The following is a 19,692-nucleotide window of genomic DNA, read 5'->3' as shown; positions in this document are numbered from 1 at the left end:
CTAAGGAATGTTCATATGTGTATTTGCTTCCGAACCCTTCTTTGGGAAGGTTGGAGCTTCCGTAACGTTCCTGTTCCAAGTAGAACGGGTACGTTTCCCAGTGTTATCCAGTCTTACTCATTGGGTAGTGCCATAGCAGCAGTAGCTGGTCCTCTTGTGCAAGCCCTGGCCTACGCCAAAAAGTAGGGGCGCAGGTGGCTTCCACAGGACACTGGAAGGGGCAGTATCTGTGGCCTTTTGGTAGGATCCCAATTCGTCGGTCATCCGACGTGACGTTGAGAGTGACCGACTGAAAGGGAACGTCTCGGTTACGTATGGTAACCCTCGTTCCCTGAAGGAGGGAACAGAGACGTCACGTCCCGTCGCCACAGCTCCTGTACCACCGCTGAGCGGCCGGGTCACCGGCTCGGCTCCTCAGCGAAAACCTGAATATGCGCTGCATCTGCTGCCTATACTCACGCTGTGATCAGCGGCAGCTGGATGCAATAATCGCATGCCAATGTGCATTGGCTCGAAGATCCGTACCATACGTAACCGAGATGTTTTGTGTCAGGTTGAGGGAAAGAATCAATCAAATTCCAAGCAATACATTGTTGTGACTGATCCCTGTACAAGTAGAATTATGCACATTAATTAATGAAACAAGAAAAGTTCACCTGAGATTTTTGTCTTTTAGTCCTCAGTGTGAATCAGGAGTCTCATTAGAATCAAACTCACATGGACCATTCCAATCTTGTAGAGGAGGGTCCAGGACAATGAGAGGGCAGTTTGTCCTTGAACGCTGATAATATCACCATGACCAAACGTAAATAAAAGCCTGCAGTCTTCCCGCTCTCCGCTATGCGGCTCATACATATGTGAGATTAGAGAATTCTGTTTGAAATTGCATGAAGGAAATGCATAAGCCAAGGGCACGCAAACAGACAGAAAGAGAGCAAGACAACAAAAAGATATCAAATAGCACAGGGGCACCAGAGAGAATACACTCAATAGGAGACACAGGCCACAGACCTTGCTTACTGCTTAAAATACACCAGATAACTTCTGTTTGCTTTAGGTAATGCATACCTGATGTCAGTAACAGAAATATAGAGGGAAAAAAAGTCCCCTTGGCTTTAAGCATGGTGTTAGCAATCAAAACAGCACAGCAATATTCTTGGATATAACATTAAGAAGATGTTTGCCTGGAGCTTAACAATAACATTTATCACACCTGTACATATGATATTCTCACAGTCTTTGGTAATCCATATGAAAAGGTATGGAATAACCTTGAGAGCATAAATAGAGACCCTGGATCACTGTCTTGAGGACTATAAAATTAAACCGAATGCTGGAAGTCCTATTCCGGTCCACGATTGTCTTTCTGCATTATTAATGTTCCTTTTAATACAGCTGCTGTTAAACAGTTCAGCTCAAATATCTGGATTTTCTCTCGCTCTTCCAATCTGTCTCACTCTCTCTGTCTTTGGCTCTCTGTCTTTCAGTCTTTGATGTTTCAGGAGTGAGGATTAAGAGCTCATCGCGGAGGAAAAATTGTGCCCTCAGCATAATTTCTAAAACCATGTCCTGAGCGCAAAAGCCCCTGTAGATTTTTCTACTCTACAGCCTCTACAGTCCAGATCCCTTCCCAATAAAATGAGCTTCAGGACAATTTCAATGCAAATACACACTATTTTGTTTCTAAATTAAATCAAATGCTAAAATTGTGACAAAGACCCTAATTAGTTCAAAAAAACACATTGTAAGTTTCTTTTGAAATGACAGAAAGGACTGAGTAGACTATATAGGGATTCCAAATAAATTCCGTAAATAAAATGAACGTTTTTGTCACTTGTATTACGTTTCAGCTTATTGATTACAATTAGAGTGTGCTTGAGACCCTTTATGTTCATTTTTTATATTGAATTTCATAAGCATGCTGTTACTCCATACTTTATGAAAATCATGATACGATCTGTTTGTTTGTTTCTTTCCCTTTAGCTGCCATGAGCATCACATGTGATATTTACTAAGATGCAAATAAACAGTTACTGTATTCTCCACTTCTTTTGTATATTGCCTAGAACTTTTCAAAGCCTTTTATAAATACTGTAATAAAATGCTTAATTAATAAGACAGAGTCTGGATATTTGAGCTTCCATCTGATACACTTTGGAGCTTTTCTGAGGTGAAACAGAGCAAGAGAGACAAAAACTCTTCTCCACATATCTGGGTCTCCACAAAAAATTACTGTGCCCACTGCAAGTCTTTCCACATTAGGAGCATGACAGCATTTTTCATTTAATGCCTGTGGTGGTTTGCAAAAATCAGCAAAAAGATTTGAGCTTTTTAGCAGCTTTTAGTAATTTACCAAGCAGCCTCAGATGCACCACAGATAGCCTTTTTCCACTGAAAAGACTAAAGTAGTGATGCGCCAAAATTATTTTATTTATTAAATGGAAATTACATGGAAAATAAAATTTTAATATTAATTTAGCCAGAAACTGAAACCAAAAATAAAGTTTTGGTCATTAAATTTTGGGTCATTGAACTGTTCTGGGTGTTGTTCACAGGTGATTAACCAGTTATAGTAAAAATGTTTTTTTGGCAACAAGCCACCTCTTGATATTTTAGCCAAACAAAATATACATACTGCTACTCTTGCCTCATTTTTGTTCATGATGAAGTACATCCACACTGCTGACATGTTTACATGATGTAGCTTATCCATGTTTTTGCAGACAATCGAAACACATAATTGAAAAAAGCAGCAAGTGTTTCTGTCAATAACTGACCCTCCAAAAATACTTCAGCCCAAGCAAAAAACTTTTTTTTTCTGTTTCGGCTAAATATTTTCAGTTGCCAAAATTTTGGAACTGAAATCAACTGAAAAGTTGTTTTTTTTAGTGCCAGAGCTTAGCTTGATATGACAGTCAGAAGTTATATTAAATAAGATTCAATGCAATCAAATTCACACACGCGTGACATTTGTAAACAAAATTATTAGATGGCTCAAAGGTGCTCGGAAAATGGCTCAGTTGTCATGGGACAGCCAATAACACACTCGGCACGGACAAACAAAACAAACCCAGAATAAATATTTTACACTGACCAGCACACTATCTTCTTGTTGTACTCCATGCCTGCCTAGGCAAATACATTATGTTCCCCTCTAGGCCCGTTCAGGTTACAGCTCTGTTGAAGAGTGGCCATATAACTCTCCGTTCAGTGACCACGGGGGAAAAACTCTGTAATACAGCTAGGCTGCTATTCCTCACCACACAGATCAGAGGACGTGCACACAGAACCTCCTATGAGTAATTGTGGAAGATGTCCAGAAAGTAGGCTAGTACTAGCTATATTTATTGCTATATTTACTAGTTGTTACTATATTGTCACTGTGTCCTTGAAGACACTCTGATTGCTCTAGGGGTATTGTCCCTATGATAACTACACATTGGATAACAACATCTAAAATGACTAACATCAAGGAAACAAAAGAGAAGAGAGAGATTTGTACGTACAAGCAGACAGGATGTAGACAAAGCAGGTCTCACCTCATAATGTGCCACTCTCTGTGACTCTGAGATGAGCTGAGCGCTGCACACTTTGCAGTAACTGTCTGTGAAAAGGCCTTGATCCACCTCTGTTGACTTCATCTGAAAAAAAAACACATTATTATATTTCAGCACTTTATTATACACTTCCATCACTAAACACTATAAATTGGAAAAATGACAAGTCAAAAGTACTGCACTGCTATTTTAGACATACTTTTGAGAAAAACAGTGTCATGAAAACATGTGTTACATTAATTATTCATGAAGACATGTTGTTTCTGTCACTTTAATTATTTCAGCATGTGTCACACATATCAAACCACCGAACCAGCATGAGGACATGACATGCCTCTATTGGAGCCGCATTTCACTCCCAGAACGGCTTATAAACAGACTGCAGGGGTTTTAGAGCACAAGATAAAAACATTCATATGACTTTCATGTGATAAAATATAAAAATAAATGCATTTAAATGGCAATTCACTGCAAAGCACAAAAAATAAAATATATTTACACAAAGTTAACTTTACATACCATGTGCTTTGTGGATGATAAGAGAACAAATCAAGGGCCTAAAATTCCCATGTTAGTAATTTGATGGTTGCAGCCAGATACAGGTGGAGGGAAAAAGTAATAAAGAGATGAAGGAACAGTAGGAGACATTTTGCAATAACTAAATGCTCTCAGATAGTGATGTTCGGTTCTTGAACGAATCGTTCTATTCTCAGGAAGTAACCGGTTGAGCCAGTTCACAAATCGAACTGAATCGAATTTTAGTTCCGGGTTGATGACGCAGGACGCACAGCCGAAGTAGCACGTCCAACTCAAAAAGACTTGAATGAGCCAGTTCAACCAACTGTCGAAGTTTTTCGAGAATTACCGAGGGCTCAACAAGAACCGAATGAGCCGTGGTGAAGTTTGCCGAGGATTACTGAAGATTCTGATGAGTGCGTTGACGATACTGACGAGGCGCATACTGGAAATATGCTTGTTTATTATGACTGTTATTAATTTACATTTTATTAAAACCTGCAAAAACCTTTCTGTCGAGTGATGTAAATACATTTTACAATAGTTTATTGTGCATGCATATTATATTTGAATTTGCTTAAGCGAAATCAAGGACTTTATAAGACTGGTTTATTCATTCTTTATTCTGTAGACATGTAGAACATATTCACGTTCGTGCATCAATGTCTGTAATGTGTGTTGTAGGTGCGAAACATTTAGGAATCTTATCCAAGTTGTAGGCTAGTCAATATAAGTCAGTCAGTCGTGATCCGCTAATGAAACTGTGACCACAAACACATTTAACTTAAGTGAATTATATGGCAATAATCAGCAATATGCTTTCACACAAATAACTTTATTTTTGAATGTTTCAATATGCGTTGATACAAATGAAATTTTTCATTGATACAACATGGCACTGAGTTGTTAGAAAAGAAATGCGTAGAGACGTTATTGCTTGATGACGTCAGGAACCGATGAATCGGCTTTTTGAATCGGTTCAATGAGCCGATCTGTCCGAAAAGAACCAGTTCGCGGAAATGAATCGGACTTTGGATCACTACTCTCGGACTATAAATTTTACTTTTGGCAAATCGTAGACTTAAAAAGCTTTACTTGGATTAGAATTTTTTTACATTTTATTTGTGTGTGTCCTGGGTAATGAAGAAACTGATCACTCTGTAGTTGCCCTTTGCACACTCTGCCTCATAGACCAATTAGTGTGTCAAGTCAAGTCAAGTCACCTTTATTTATATAGCGCTTTTAACAATACAGATTGTGACAAAGCAACTGAACAGCATTAATTAGGAAAATAGTGTCAATAACTGTAAATCTCCATCACGTGCGTGCTTTCACATGGAGCAGCATTTACTACAGAGAGCCGTTGTTCACTGATAAGCTACACTAAACCACGATCATATATGAACATAGTTTAGTGCAGCTTGTCAGTGAACAATGGCTCCGTGTAGTAAATGTTGCTCCATGTGAAAGCACGCACGTGATGGAGATTTACAGCTGATTACAGAATCCTTCAGGGAACGAGGGTTACACAAGTAACCTAGACGTTCCCTTTCAGTTAGTCACATTCTACGTTACGTCAGTCGTGACTGGCGAATTGGGATCCGTATGGAAAACGCCACTATTGCTGACCCCCTCCAGTGCCCTGCAGAAGCCGGCAAGTCCCCCCACACCAGCTGGGGTGGAAGATAGGACAGCGGCTAGGCAGAGGTGTCCGCCACTGCTGTTCCATACAGTGGTACATTGGATAACACTGGGAAAGCGTACCCAGTTGGGATGCTACGGAAGCCACATCCCACACATAGGAGGTATCATGTGGAATTACACATATGGACTGGCCCCAGGGCAGTACTACATATGGAAGTCCCTGCGGTAGACTCAACCCGCCTGGGGTGAGATAACTACGCAGCAGAGATGGCAGTGAACGACTGCCAGGGAAAGACACGGGCTTACCGTGAGGGGAGCCGTACCGTGGACGAATACACATGTGGGATCACCCGAAGGGGGAATCACTACACACGGGCACCTAGCCCAGCACAAGGGCTGACCTTTGCTTTAAATGCGAATGTCCATCAATGTGCATTTCAATAACGTATTTCAAATCTACAAAGCCTGGAAATCAATTAGTTTCTTTAGCTCAAATTGCAAAAGTGGAATGGAATATAATCACTAATTGATGGTGGGTGATTTTTGCTTTGGTGTTGCTGGTTCCTCTCTTGTAACCATGTTTTTTTGTGTGTGTGCCGCAGCTCTTGTTGAAAGCCAGATTAAGACAATGGGATTCACATTTTTAGCATGGCCTGATTTGCAAATGCTAATGACTGCAACTTCTCGAAGACAGAATAAATAAACCTACTGAATAGTTTCCAAATAGAGTTGGTTTGTTAAATTCATTCATGCATACATATTAGATATTACACCATTACCATATTCAAGCTACTCAAATTAAATTTTTTTTAATCTTTCATTCAGTGGCTCAAATCTATCTCAGGCTGTTGCTAATTCCAAATCCGCATCAGATTTATAGCTCATGTAAATCTTCACTAGTGATCAGTTTCTTTTTCTTCATTCTGATATGACACTCTGTTCTCATACTTTGAGGGACAATGTTGAAAGTACTTTGCTGTTGCAACTTGTGATGCATCTGCAAAACCATACACCAACATTAAGGATACTACACACATTAAGGATACTGCGCGTGGTTTTTCAGCTTCCTTTTGTTTGTGACCTCAGTTTACCCATCATCAGAGGAAAGGCAACAACAAAGGTCTGTAGACGTGCTGAATTCAAGATAAGAAATTTGCACAGTTGAAGCTGCTCTGGGCATCAGATAGGTGTTCCAGCAGCATAAGTTTGTAGAGATGAGGATATATATATATATATATATATATATAAGATAACCAGAGCTGCTGCAGAATAGGGGAGGAACAGACAGAGAAATGAAAAGAGAAAAAATAGAAAGATGGTGTGGTGAGAGGAGCTCACTCTCCCTCTCTGAGGAATACAATTCAGCAGAACAAAATAGGCAAAATGCCATCACTGGAGCCCAAGCTCTATCGCTCTGATGAACACATACTGTATACATACATACCGCACACATCTAATAAAGACTGCATTATTAATCAGTCTGAGGCCTGCTTAGAGAGAGGAATGGGGCTGACAGAGTTGAAGAGTTTTCCCCCTCACTTATTTGCCATGTGAATGTGATTAAAATACAACATGATACAATTTTAGCCTATTTCCTTTCTAAATAAGATGTCTCTGCTTTAGTGTGCACAGTTTATCAGTGCATGTTATTCAAAAGCTTTAATCTTTAATCAAAATTTTTTTTTGCCTCAGCTGCTGTCAAACAACATGGATTACAGAACAAAATGCAAAAAGCACCATACAAATAAAAATAACTTGACTCGAACTTCCCTGCTGATATAAACAAGAAAGTTTATTTTCAGACTGCCAAGGACCTTCAAACTTTTATTGAAATTTAAAAAAAAAAAAAACAGCAGGTAACACTTTATTTTAAGGATCAATTCTCACTAGCTGCTTAGCATGCATAGCATATTAGCTGTTTATTAGTACTTATACAGCACATATTAATGCCTTATTCTGCATAACCATACTTTAGATCCCTTAATCCTACCCCATACCTAAACTTAAATGTTACCGAACAGCATTTATTTGAAACAGTTTTTGTAAAAAAAAAAAAAACTGTTTTCAAGTTCAACATTGTGAAAAAGGCCCAGCAGAGGTTGTACTTCCTTCGCCAGCTGAGGAAGTTCAACCTGCCTCAAGAGCTGCTGAAACAGTTCTACTCCGCCATTATTGAATCTGTCCTCTGCACTTCAATAACTGTCTGGTTCAGCTCAGCTACCAAATCTGACCTCAGAAGACTTCAGAGGGTAGTCCGGACTGCTGAGCGAATCATTGGTACAACCCTCCCTTCTCTCCAAGAACTGTACTCGTCCAGAGTGAGCAAAAGGGCTGGCAGAATCACCCTGGACCCCTCACATCCAGCACACTCCCTCTTTGAACTGTTGCCATCTGGTCGACGCTACAGAGCTCTGAGCACCAGAACGACCAGACACAGGAACAGTTTCTTCCCTCAGGCAATCCATCTCATGAACACTTGACAATAACCGTGGAACACACACTATTTATTCACTCATACACTTATTTATCTAACACACACACTCAGTCTACATTTAAATTTGCACATAATATACCTGTACATACAACTGTCTATTGTTATATACCTGTACATACAATTGTCGATTTGTATATTTTTATTCCTTAGTTACTTTAAAATATTTTCAACCAAATCAATTAGAATAATTGCTAATTACTGTACATCTTCCTCGTCACTTCTAACCTCAGACTGACTCTGGACACAACACACACTCTCTGCAGGTCACCTTTTGGCGTAACCTACACTTACACTCTCCCTCTAACCTATCCTCTCTGGTATCATCCTCACTTCCTCCACCCTCTCAGTTTTCAGCACTGGACACTAACACTGCTACTGACACTCTTTGCTCCACTATAGGGATGTAATGATTACCGGTTTGATGATAAATTGTGATAAAATTCCCCACGGTTAGTATTACCGTTTCATCTTTTAATTATCATTAAAACCGTATTAGATTACCGCGATTTGAACAACTCGCGATAAATAAATACTGTCCAGCATAAAGCACAGTTTTAAGTAACAGTCTCGCATGCGCACAGCATCAGAGTAGTTTTGTTTTGAGTGAAAACAGGGCGGAAAAGCTGGGAGGTTTTAAAAGATTGCTAAGGGAATTATACAAATGAATATATGAATTAATTAATTATATGAATGTACCTCTGAAGGTTCTGACTCTCTTCAGAAACGATTCGTTGGCATTTTGTTTTCATCTTTGCTGCATGTAATACCTAAAGGAAGTGTTCTTAAACGCAATACTGCTTTGTCCACGGAGTTTACGAGAAACAGCTCTAATTCAGCTTTTCCATAAGCGCCACCTGCTGTCAGCGAGTGGATTTACAGAGACTTATATTTACATTCAGCCTGTGTGCAGTTTCTGTCTGGCCAAAAATGGACTGAATCTGCATGCCCTGCTGTAAATTTTGACCAGTTGATGAAAAACAAGCTTATGTGGATTCTACACATTTAAACAATTCAGATAAGCTATCTAAAATTATTTATGGAGCAGATAAAATGCATATAATCATTTATTAATCAATTATTATTTTGACATATCTTTTCTCTATTTAAAGGCTGAAATGTGAGGTTTACCTTTTTATTAAACTTTTTCAAAGCTTGATTTGAACATGAGATACATGAGATATTTCAACGTGCTATTAAACTGCTGTCAGTTAAGTTGTCATTTAAAATCCGAACATCATTGGTAATGTTATTTTTTTAGTGATTATGCAAACAAAAAGTCATTTTATTTGTTGTTTGTTGGTTTTTAAATATAAAACTTGAAGTGATTTATGTGTTGGTACTTTTTTAACATCTCCAGCGCATTTGAACAATACCGTGATAATACTGATAACCGTGATAATTTTGGTCAATATAATCGTGATAAGAAATTTTCATACCGTTACATCCCTACTCCACTTTAACATCTTGCTTAGACAACTTTTCATCCAGCCCCCATTCATCCAGACCAGCATGCACCACACCCTCTGCCCCCTGGCTGTCCAATGTTCACCGTGAACATCTCTCTAGGCTCAGGGCTGCAGAGAGGAAGTGGCCCAAATCAAAAAATTCTAATTACCATAGTGTGCATCAGTCACTCCTCTCTTCCTTCTCTGCAAATGTCTCCACTGCTAAAACACCATACTACCGCAACAAAATTAACAATTGTTCTGACTCTCGCACACTTTTCAAAACCTTCTCCTCTTTTCTTTTCAAAAACTTCATAACTAATACACACTCTCTCTCCTCCTTCTCTCCACTCTCGGAGGCAGACGTTTTTATTTCCAAACTTATCCTTTCCGATCATCCTACTACCTGTCCGCTTGAACCTATCCCCACTCACCTACTTTAGGCCATTTCTTTTTCAGTTATACCTGCCCTTACTCACATTGTCAACACCTCTCGTCACACAAGTACATTTCCCACAGCATTTAAGCAGGCTCGGGTAAACCCACTGCTTAAGAAACCCTCTCTAAATCCAGCACTTTTAGAAAACTACAGACCGGTATCCCTACTTCCATTCATTGCAAAGACACTTGAGTGAGTTTTGGTCAACCAACTCTCTATGTTTCTTGCACACAACAACCTCCTGGATAACAACCAATCTGGCTTCAAAAGCAGCCACTCAACTGAGACTGCCCTGCTCTCGGTTACTGAAGCCCTGAGACTGGCAAGAGCAGCTTCCAAATCCTCAATACTCATCTTGCTGGATCTGTCTGCTTCTTTTGACACAGTTAACCACCAGATCCTTCTGTCCACCCTCATTAAGATGGGCATCTCAGGAACCGCACTCCAGTGGTTCAAGTCTTACCTAGGGCTGGACGATATGGCCAAAATTTATATCACAATATATTTCTTAATTTCGGTCGATATGATATAATTCCGATATAGATAAGAACACTATTAAAAAAAGGCTCATAAAAACTGCCAAGAACACCCACAACAGCTGTCTGTACCTACAAACTTATGAAAAATGTATTTGCCAAATCTATGAAACCTCTTCCAATAAAACGATTAAATTTTTTAGGAAAAAAACAGCACAAATAAATTAATGTTCACTTTTTATTTGTATTTAGCCTTCATACAAACAAGTGTGAAATCACTGTCAAATAAACATCTCAGACTCACCTTATTAATTATTAATATCTTAAACTTCAAACTATAGGCTAACATACCAGTCAAAAGTTTTTGAACAGTAAGATGTTTAATGTTTTTTAAAGAATTCTCTTATGCTCACCAAGCCTGCATTTATTTGATCTAAAATACAGCAAAAACAGTAACATTTTGAAATATTTTTACTATTTGAAATAACTTTTTTCTATTTGGAAATATTTTCAAATGTAATTTATTCTTGTGATTTCAAAGCTCAATTTTTAGCATCATTACACCAGTCACATGATCCTTCAGAAATCATTCTAATATTCTGATTTGCTGCTCAAAAAACATTTATTATTATGTTGAAAACAGCGTAGAATTTTTTTCAGGTTTCTTTGATGAATAGAAAGTTCAGAAGAACAGCATTTATCTGAAATAGAAATCTTTTATAACATTATAAATGTCTTTATTATCACTTTGATCAATTTAAAGCATCCTTGCTCAATAAAAGTATTACTTACTAAGTATTACCCCCCCAAAAAAAAAATTATACTCACTCCAAGCTTTTGAATGGTATAGTGTATAATGATACAAAAGCTTTTTGTTTCAGATAAATGCTGATCTTTGTATCTTTCTATTCATCAAAGAATCCTGAAAAGAATGTACTCAACTGTTTTAAATATTGATAATAAGCAAATCAGCATATTAGAATGATTTCTGAAGGATCATGTGACACTGAAGACTGGAGTAATCATGCTGAAAATTCAGCTTTGATCACAGGAATAAATTACATTTTAAAATATATTAAAATAGAAAGCAGTTATTTTAAATAGTAAAAATATTTCAAAATGTTACTGTTTTTGCTGTACTTTGGATCAAATAAATGCAGGCTTGGTGAGCAAAAGAAACTTCTTTAAAAAACCAAAAACAATCTTACTGTTAAAAAACCTTTGATTGGTAGTGTAGGCTGATTATTCTTATAGATTGAAACAAATGTGCTTCAGCCAGGATAAAGAGTATGAAAAGTGCTCTGAGCAACAACAAACATGTTGCTGGAGACGGGCTTATTATTGAAAATTAAAATTGATTGTCTGCCAGCAGGAGGCGCTTTGAGAGTGGTAGAACTAGCGGTTTGCCCGGTAACGACTGTAATCAAAGCAGCTTTGCTCATGAACGCTACTTTATCAGATAATATAAAAATGCCATCGAAACTTTTTTGAAGACAGTCGGTTCCCTTCAGAGATACATTCATATAAAAAACCTGCGACGTGTTTTGATTTTGAAACGTGCAGTGCTCATGTTTATTCCACGAATGTTGAATGTTGAAGTTGAATGCCACAAATAAATCAATGTATGGGAAACACTGGTAATGTATATCGAAATATCGGAAATGTGTTTAAAAATCATATCACCGTGATTGAAAAAAATTATATCGCGATACATATTGATATCGAGTTATTGTCCAGCCCTAGTCTTACCTCTCAGGTAGGTCCTTCAGGGTGTCTTGGAGGGGTGACGTTTCCAAGTCACAACTTCTTGCTACTGGGGTTCCTCAGGGCTCAGTGCTTGGACCACTTCTCTTCTTTACCTACATGTCATCATTAGGATCTGTCATTCAGAAGCATGGCTTTTCCCATCACTGCTATGCTGATGACACTCAACGCTAGGGATACCGAAACCCGATATTTAATCGGTCCGGGGGCTAAATTATGAAAGACCGGAGTATCGATAAGCTCTGACGTTAACGGTTCTGCTATCGGTACTGGAGAAATTAAGAAAACACACATACATTTATTATTGCTATATACATTATCTTGCCAATTCTATCTCACCAGAGTCGCCAGCTGTTTTTCAAACATTTGTCTATGATGCATTTTTGCTATTCGCAATTCAGAAGCGAGATCGCGCCCACACGGAGGAGCTTCAGCACGCGCAACATGAAAGCCCTGTTTAATTATGCTAGAAGACAGAACTAAACATTCAAACATCTGCTTACACTTTAGGCCTGTGGCGGTTTTATTAAGCTAAGGATTATACAAAAGAAGACATGAGGTAAAGCTTTTGAAAACTAGCTGCATTTCGTCTTGCACAACTTCTTTCCCTTCACAGCGGTGCGCATTTGTTCCTCCCTAAAACCCAAACTCAGTCGGTGATTGTTGTAAAATGCCATCTTTACTGTTGCTAAATTGCGGGACATGTTTGATAATAAAACATTGAAAGCACAATCCGTACAAGAGACGCTGTTCCTCAGGCTGAAATGTGTGCGCGCGACACGCTCCAAAACAGACAAACACTTTGAGCTTCGGGCGCATGTCCAAACGATCAAATACACACAAAAATGTCAAAATGGCCGGCTTGGAGAGTATTTAATTAAACACAGTTTATGTCTTAAGTGAAGGAGAACAGTTGGGAGAAAATCCGATGTGTGTCAATATATTGTCTTAAAGTGACAGACTGGCGCTTGGGCCATCAAAATGCAAAGAGAAAATCACTCACAGCTCTTAATCTGAATAACGTTATAGCTTTAATAAGCATTAATCTATCAATACATACACTGAAAACTATGCAGTGTTCATTTACATTTGATTACTTTTACTTCAAATTCCAACCAGATGATCCGACGGTAGCTGTTCACATTGCAGCCTGTCTGACAGATAATTCTTCAACAAGCCGAAGAAAGCCCACGTCACACCTCTCTTCATCAGTCTGCACTGGCTGCCAATTTAATCAAATTCAAGGTACTGATGACTGCCTACAAGACAACCACTGGTGCTGCACCAATATACCTAAACTCGCTAGTTCAGACTTATGCACCCTCCAGAAGCTTGCGTTCAGCAAGTGAATGACACCTTGTGGTGCCATCCCAAATAGGCACAAAATTACTCTCACGACTGTTTTGTTGGACTGTTCCCAGCTGGTGGAACGACCTGCCTATTTCAATTCGAGCAGCTGAGTCTTTAGCCATTTTCAAAAAAACGTGTAAAGACACATCTGTTTCACCAGAACCTGACCAATTAATACTAGCACATACCTATTCTATTCTATTCACTCTATTTTATTTAAAATAAAAATGACACCTTGCTATGGTATACTTGTTCTCTCTCCCTCTATACACATATACATACAAACCCGATTCCAAAAAAGTTGGGACACTGTACAAATTGTGAATAAAAACAGAATGCAATGATGTGGAAGTTTCAAATTTCAATATTTTATTCAGAATACAATACATTATTATAACAACAGTATTATTATATATAATTTACTTTTGAACAGTAGTGTATTTTTATTAAATTTTCCACTGAACTGTATTTGTTAATGCTGTTCCATGTAGTCTTTAACCAAATCATCATCCAAAGACTATGCAAAGCCGAGTGAGCATCTTATGTCCATCACTCAAAGACGACTGCATTAAACCTAAGAGGACAAAATATAATTTAGAGAAATACTGTGCATGTGTGTCCAGAGTGAGAAGCATACATGTGGGCTGCAGCAGGAAGTGCAGTGAGGGCAGTGTAGTGGGCGGCCCTGACAATGTTCTGGCTGTCAAAGGTGTGCTGTAATTAGTGCAGGGAGATACTGAGCTGGATGCCAGCTGCTTAAAGTTCTTCTACTGTCACTTCAGCTGAAGAAAGTCCCGACACTGCAGAAACACTTTCAGATCTCACTCACTCTTTAAAAAAATCAGGAAATCACTGTCACGCCACTCACAAACTCTATTCCAGCTTGGTGCTTTGGCTTCTTTGACCTCAGTCAAGCCCAAAAAAGTGATATTCAGAACAACAGCACACTTACTCATGTGATATTGCTTAAAGTCCGCATGGAATCCAGATTTACAATATTTATTTTAGCGCACATTGCTAGTCTTAAAGTGAACAATTAATCCATGCAAGTTAATCCACTGTCTTGGTGATCTTTAATCAAAATCTGATCATTTGCTTCCGCTCTGGAATGGTCGTCAGAGTGACGGCTTGGGCAGAATATGCTTAACCACGCCCCTCCAACCGCTATTTTGGCCCTGTCCCAAATGGAACCCTTCATGTGCACTTTCGGTCTTGCGGACTTACAATGGCCGCCACGTGCGCGTGTCCGTTAAGTCCACGAGACCGTAGGGTGTCCCATTCGTCATTTTAGCGTTCAAAAGGGGTGCTTGCGAGTGCCCCCTTTGCGGCCGCTATGTGCCCTCGATACGCACTTCTGCCGAGTCCGCACTGGGGCGAGCTCCGCAGCAGACTTCTACCCTACGTCCCGAAAGTGCAGACTCAGAGGAAGACCGCGAGGGTTTAGGGTGCCATTTGGGACAGGGCCTTTGCTGCGAGTGAGGGATGAGAGGAGGAGCGCAAAAATAAAACCGCTTCAGTCAAAAATATTCAATTTCAGTTGACTAAGTATATTGCATGTGGCTATTTTTCCAGTATCCTAAAAAGGCTCAAAAGGATGCAACCAAACAAAGCAGCATATTAACCAAGTCTATCCATTTCCAATCCCTGCTGGTGCTTTAAACAGGCGTGCACACACATGCACACACGTGCACACACACACACACACACACACACACAAACATCAGTGCTGGTTGCTGAGTAATGTTGTCATGTCCTACTTGAGCTCATTAGCATTCTTAGGCAACACATCCCAATGCACAGAGAATCACAGGGAGAGCATCTGTGTGTCCTCTATACTAATAAGAAGAATTACCATAGGCAGCAGGTAGCTGCCATTGAGGAACAACTCTCATGGTTTTGCATTATTACCTTAATGCAAAAAAAATGATATAGTGAGCAAAGATATAGTTATCAATGAGTGTGTTGTAATCATTGTGAGTATGAAAACTTTTCATATCAGTCTTAATATGCAAGAGTGGATTTAACAAACTGATGCATGATGGGTCTTGAGCAGGATGGTATTCATTAAGTTACAGCAACTCCAAACTGCTGTTTTGCTTGTTAAAACTGACTGTGCCGATTATCAATTGGTTTTATCACTTTAATAATTTAAATGATTCAATGACTACTAATAATATTGACTAATTACACACTACTATTCAAAAGTTTGGGCTTGGCAAGTTTTTAAAAAATATTTTTTATATATCTTATGCTTACCAATGTTGCATTTATTTGATAAAAATTCAGTAAAAACAGTAATACTGTAAAATAACAATAAAATTACTGTTTTCTAAATATGTATTTTAAAATGCAATTTATTCCTGTGATGGCAAAGCTGAATTTTCAGCAGCCATTTCTCCAGTCTTAAGATCCTTCAGAAATCATTCTAATATGCTGATGTGTTGCTCAAGAAACATTTCTTATTATTATCAATGTTGAAAACAGTTGTGCTGCTTAATATTTTTGTGGAAACCATGACATTATTAATGTTTAAACATTATAAATGTCTTCAGTGGCACTTCTGATCAATGTAATGCATCTTTGCAGAATATAAGTATTAATTAAATTAAATAATTTAATTAAATATTAATTATTATTAAAATGATTATTAAATATTAATAAAAAAAAATTACTGACCTCATATATATGATAATTTATGATTCTCATAAAAATATGAAGTGTATGAATTTTTAAAACTGAATCAAATTTTCACCAAAATTATTACTTGCTTAAACAAACTTTTTATCTAAACTCAAAAACTTTAGTTAAAAGTTCAACTCCAAACAGAACAAGAATATTCATCTTCATAAGGATACATTACACACACTCAACTGCATATTGGGACAAAATTAAGACAAAAGCTCACAGCAATGTGGAAAGACAAAAAATATTCATGAAAGCACTAGGGATGTAACGATTCACTCAACTCACGATTCGATTCAATTCACGATTTCGATTCGATTCACGATTATTATTATAATTTTTTTAACAAAATGAGATTTAAGACAAATTATAAATTAATTGTGTCCTTTTATTATTGCTTCTATTGTCCTCATTTGTAAATCGCTTTGGACAAAAGCGTCTGCTAAATGACCAAATTTAAATATAATGTAAATGTAAATAACAAAACTACACTGAAATTTTTGAAATGAATCGCGATTTGTTTACCATCTCAACCGATTTGAATCGTCACATATTTGAATCGATTTTCAACCGGCTCGCAGTTATATAATTGTTACATCCCTAGAAAGCACAGAGGTAAAATGAGATGTACACATCTCAGGAGTGTTACTGAATTGCACACATTATAAGATCACTTTAAATCTGAATTTAAATGTTGGACTTAAAAAGAGTACCATATCAAAACCATAATTTTATAAGTTCAGTATCAAAACATCCCTTTAGTAGGTCTATAAGCAGCCAAAAGTAAACAAAACTTCAGGGCAAGAAACAAGATTTGTTCCCCTCTGCCTAATCAAAATAACACATCCTGAGTAGCTCCTCATACTGCGTAAACAGGACTGACAGAAGAAGATATGTCTCAAGAAAATAAGATAAATAATGTAAAAGAAAGAAAAGAGAGCCTTGCACTGCTCAGCATGTTCTGCCTGTTCTCATCTGCTAATCTTTCTAATGTTGTGTTGTATTCACATAATTGTTTAGTGTTCCTGACAGGGCTTTGAATCTACCCTTGGAGTGCTTATGGACCAACTCCACAAACGGCATCATAAGCAGTGTGCGAATTACACCGTGATGGGGGTCAGAGCACATGGGGCGTGGGGTGGGGTGTCTGGTGTAAATTAACATGAATTTATTGTGTAATTTATTTATGCTTTAAAGGGCTGTCAAGAAATTTTTTATCCAATTAATTACATAATAAGGCAATTCATTAATTTAATTAATCTTATTAATAAAATTGATTGGCACTTCATATGCTGATTAATTAAAGATAATTTAAAGTCATTATTGTGTTAAATTACAAAAGCACTAAATAGACATTACAAAAAAAAGCAGCTTTAGAAAGAAATATTTTTAATTCAACCGATAAAAAAAAACAATGAAATTTTGAAATACGAAATGATTTTAAGAAAGAAAGAAACTATACTCTAAATATGAAACATTCCGAAAACGAAGCAAGTGACTGTCTTTATGTATGGCTCACTGAATCATTGGCTCAATCGATTCATTCAAAAACGTGGATTCATTCAGTAATGAATCACTGCTGTGTGTTGATCAGAAATGCACAACAGTTCTGCTGTGGCTTTATAGATAATATTTTTGCTGGCAAAACTGCACAAAAACAGACAATACTGATAATATTGTGTCAAAAATGTAACACAAAATAAACTTATTGTTTTTATTGAACTGTTGTATAAAATAAGTGTAACATTTGCAATCGTGCAGATATTAGCAGATTATTTATTTATTTACCCTCATATCTTGAATTGAGAAGGGGGGTCAGATCCCCCCGAACCCCCCGTAATTCACACCCTGGTCATAAGCCAAAGGCTGGGTGGGTCAAGTCCACTCCCCCCAGTGGTTTACAAAATAAAGTGACAGAGGAGATTCTTTTACACAGCAGATGTTTCAATGCAAAAGAACAAAGTATCTCTCTTTGCCAGACTCATGATTTTGGATGCATCATGGACATGGGCTGTTATGTGGATATAGTACAAAATGCTTTTTCCACCATCCTACAGAAGACAGTGGTGTTATGTGTCCAGGGGATGGGGAAAACATCTGATGTCATCTGCAGAGGAGCAAGGAGATGTGATAGAATTTACTGTAGTGTGATGAAGGAAAGCGACCTGCTCCTGACAGCAGATAATAAATTTGTCACGGTGAGTGATTATCATGGAGTAAATTAAGATGGCTTTATGTAATAATTTGGTCATGCTACAATAACCCAGCATCTAACTAATTTAAATGTGGTGTTGGTGAGCTAGGCCTATTTGAAATCAACTTACAATAGAACCGATTACATATGACATTTTAAGCACTTATTTCCCTTCTCACCTTTGCAAACTTGCTACTTCTTCAATGTTATTTCATTTTATTTCTCAAAGCAAAAACATTGCTCATTGCTTCTTCCCTGTGGCTAGCTGAAGGTCAAACATCATTATCCTGTTCTATCACTTTAATTGGAAGACATGCAACATTCAGATGGGCATCATATGAGCAAAAAAATAAATAAAAAATGCATGAGAATTTGGGGGTCCGTGGCAGTGCTGCAGGGTGTCTGCCAATGATCTCAAATAAATTTTGTGAAAAAAAGGAAATAAATTAGAGATGCACCGATATGAAAATTTTGGCCGATACCGATAACCGATTATTCTTTATTTTTGAAAGCCGATAACCGATATGTTGGCCGATAAATCTATATCCAAATTGTTATATACTTTTTGAGAGCCTGATTACAGTACACAAAAATAATTATCAGCTTATTGTATCAACCGGAATTCGAATATCATTGCTTCCCTATACTATAGGCAGTGGTTCTCAACCAGTGGGATGGGGCCCACTAGGGGGCATCGAGAGGACTTTAAATCATTTCAATTTTAATTCATTTTAAAAGTGTGATTTGAAGACCTGGAAATGTAAATTCATGAAAATCTTTAAACGCCATGTGCATTTTTGTAATGAATATATATTTTTTAGATATGCCAAGCTTAAAATTTTTTACAGCTAGAAATTGCAATTAAAACATATTCATATTAAATTAGGCTTTGGATAGTTGTAAGTTGAGAACCACTGAACTAAGGGTTCCTCAGCCTGAAAAACTTTGAAAACCCCTGCTGTAATGTAAAAAACTTGGTCTTAGTCTGAAGACAGTGGTTTACGAGAGTTATTTTCACAGTCCTGACCAGCATGGAGTCCAGAGACAGGTTATATATATATATATATATATATATATATATATATATATATATATATACTGTATATATATATATATATATATATATTGTAT

General features: G+C 37.6%; 1 protein-coding gene across 1 annotated transcript in view; it reads right to left on the bottom strand.

Annotated features, from left to right (window-relative positions):
• Nucleotides 1-19,692, bottom strand: part of LOC107587306 (zinc finger matrin-type protein 4-like) — an 82,826-nt gene that overhangs the window by 58,237 nt on the left and 4,897 nt on the right. Inside the window, exon 2 of the mRNA XM_016275022.1 lies at nt 3,540-3,641. Within this exon, the coding sequence (XP_016130508.1) occupies nt 3,540-3,641 (102 nt within the window). The remainder of the gene's footprint in view (nt 1-3,539; nt 3,642-19,692) is intronic.

The sequence above is a fragment of the Sinocyclocheilus grahami genome, unplaced genomic scaffold, assembly GCF_001515645.1.
Source record: "Sinocyclocheilus grahami isolate Dianchi unplaced genomic scaffold, SAMN03320097.WGS_v1.1 scaffold92.1, whole genome shotgun sequence".
In the NCBI taxonomy this organism is placed as follows: Eukaryota; Metazoa; Chordata; class Actinopteri; order Cypriniformes; family Cyprinidae; genus Sinocyclocheilus; species Sinocyclocheilus grahami.
The sequence above is the reverse complement of the archived record's forward strand: the minus strand, read 5'-3'. Positions and strand labels throughout refer to the sequence as shown.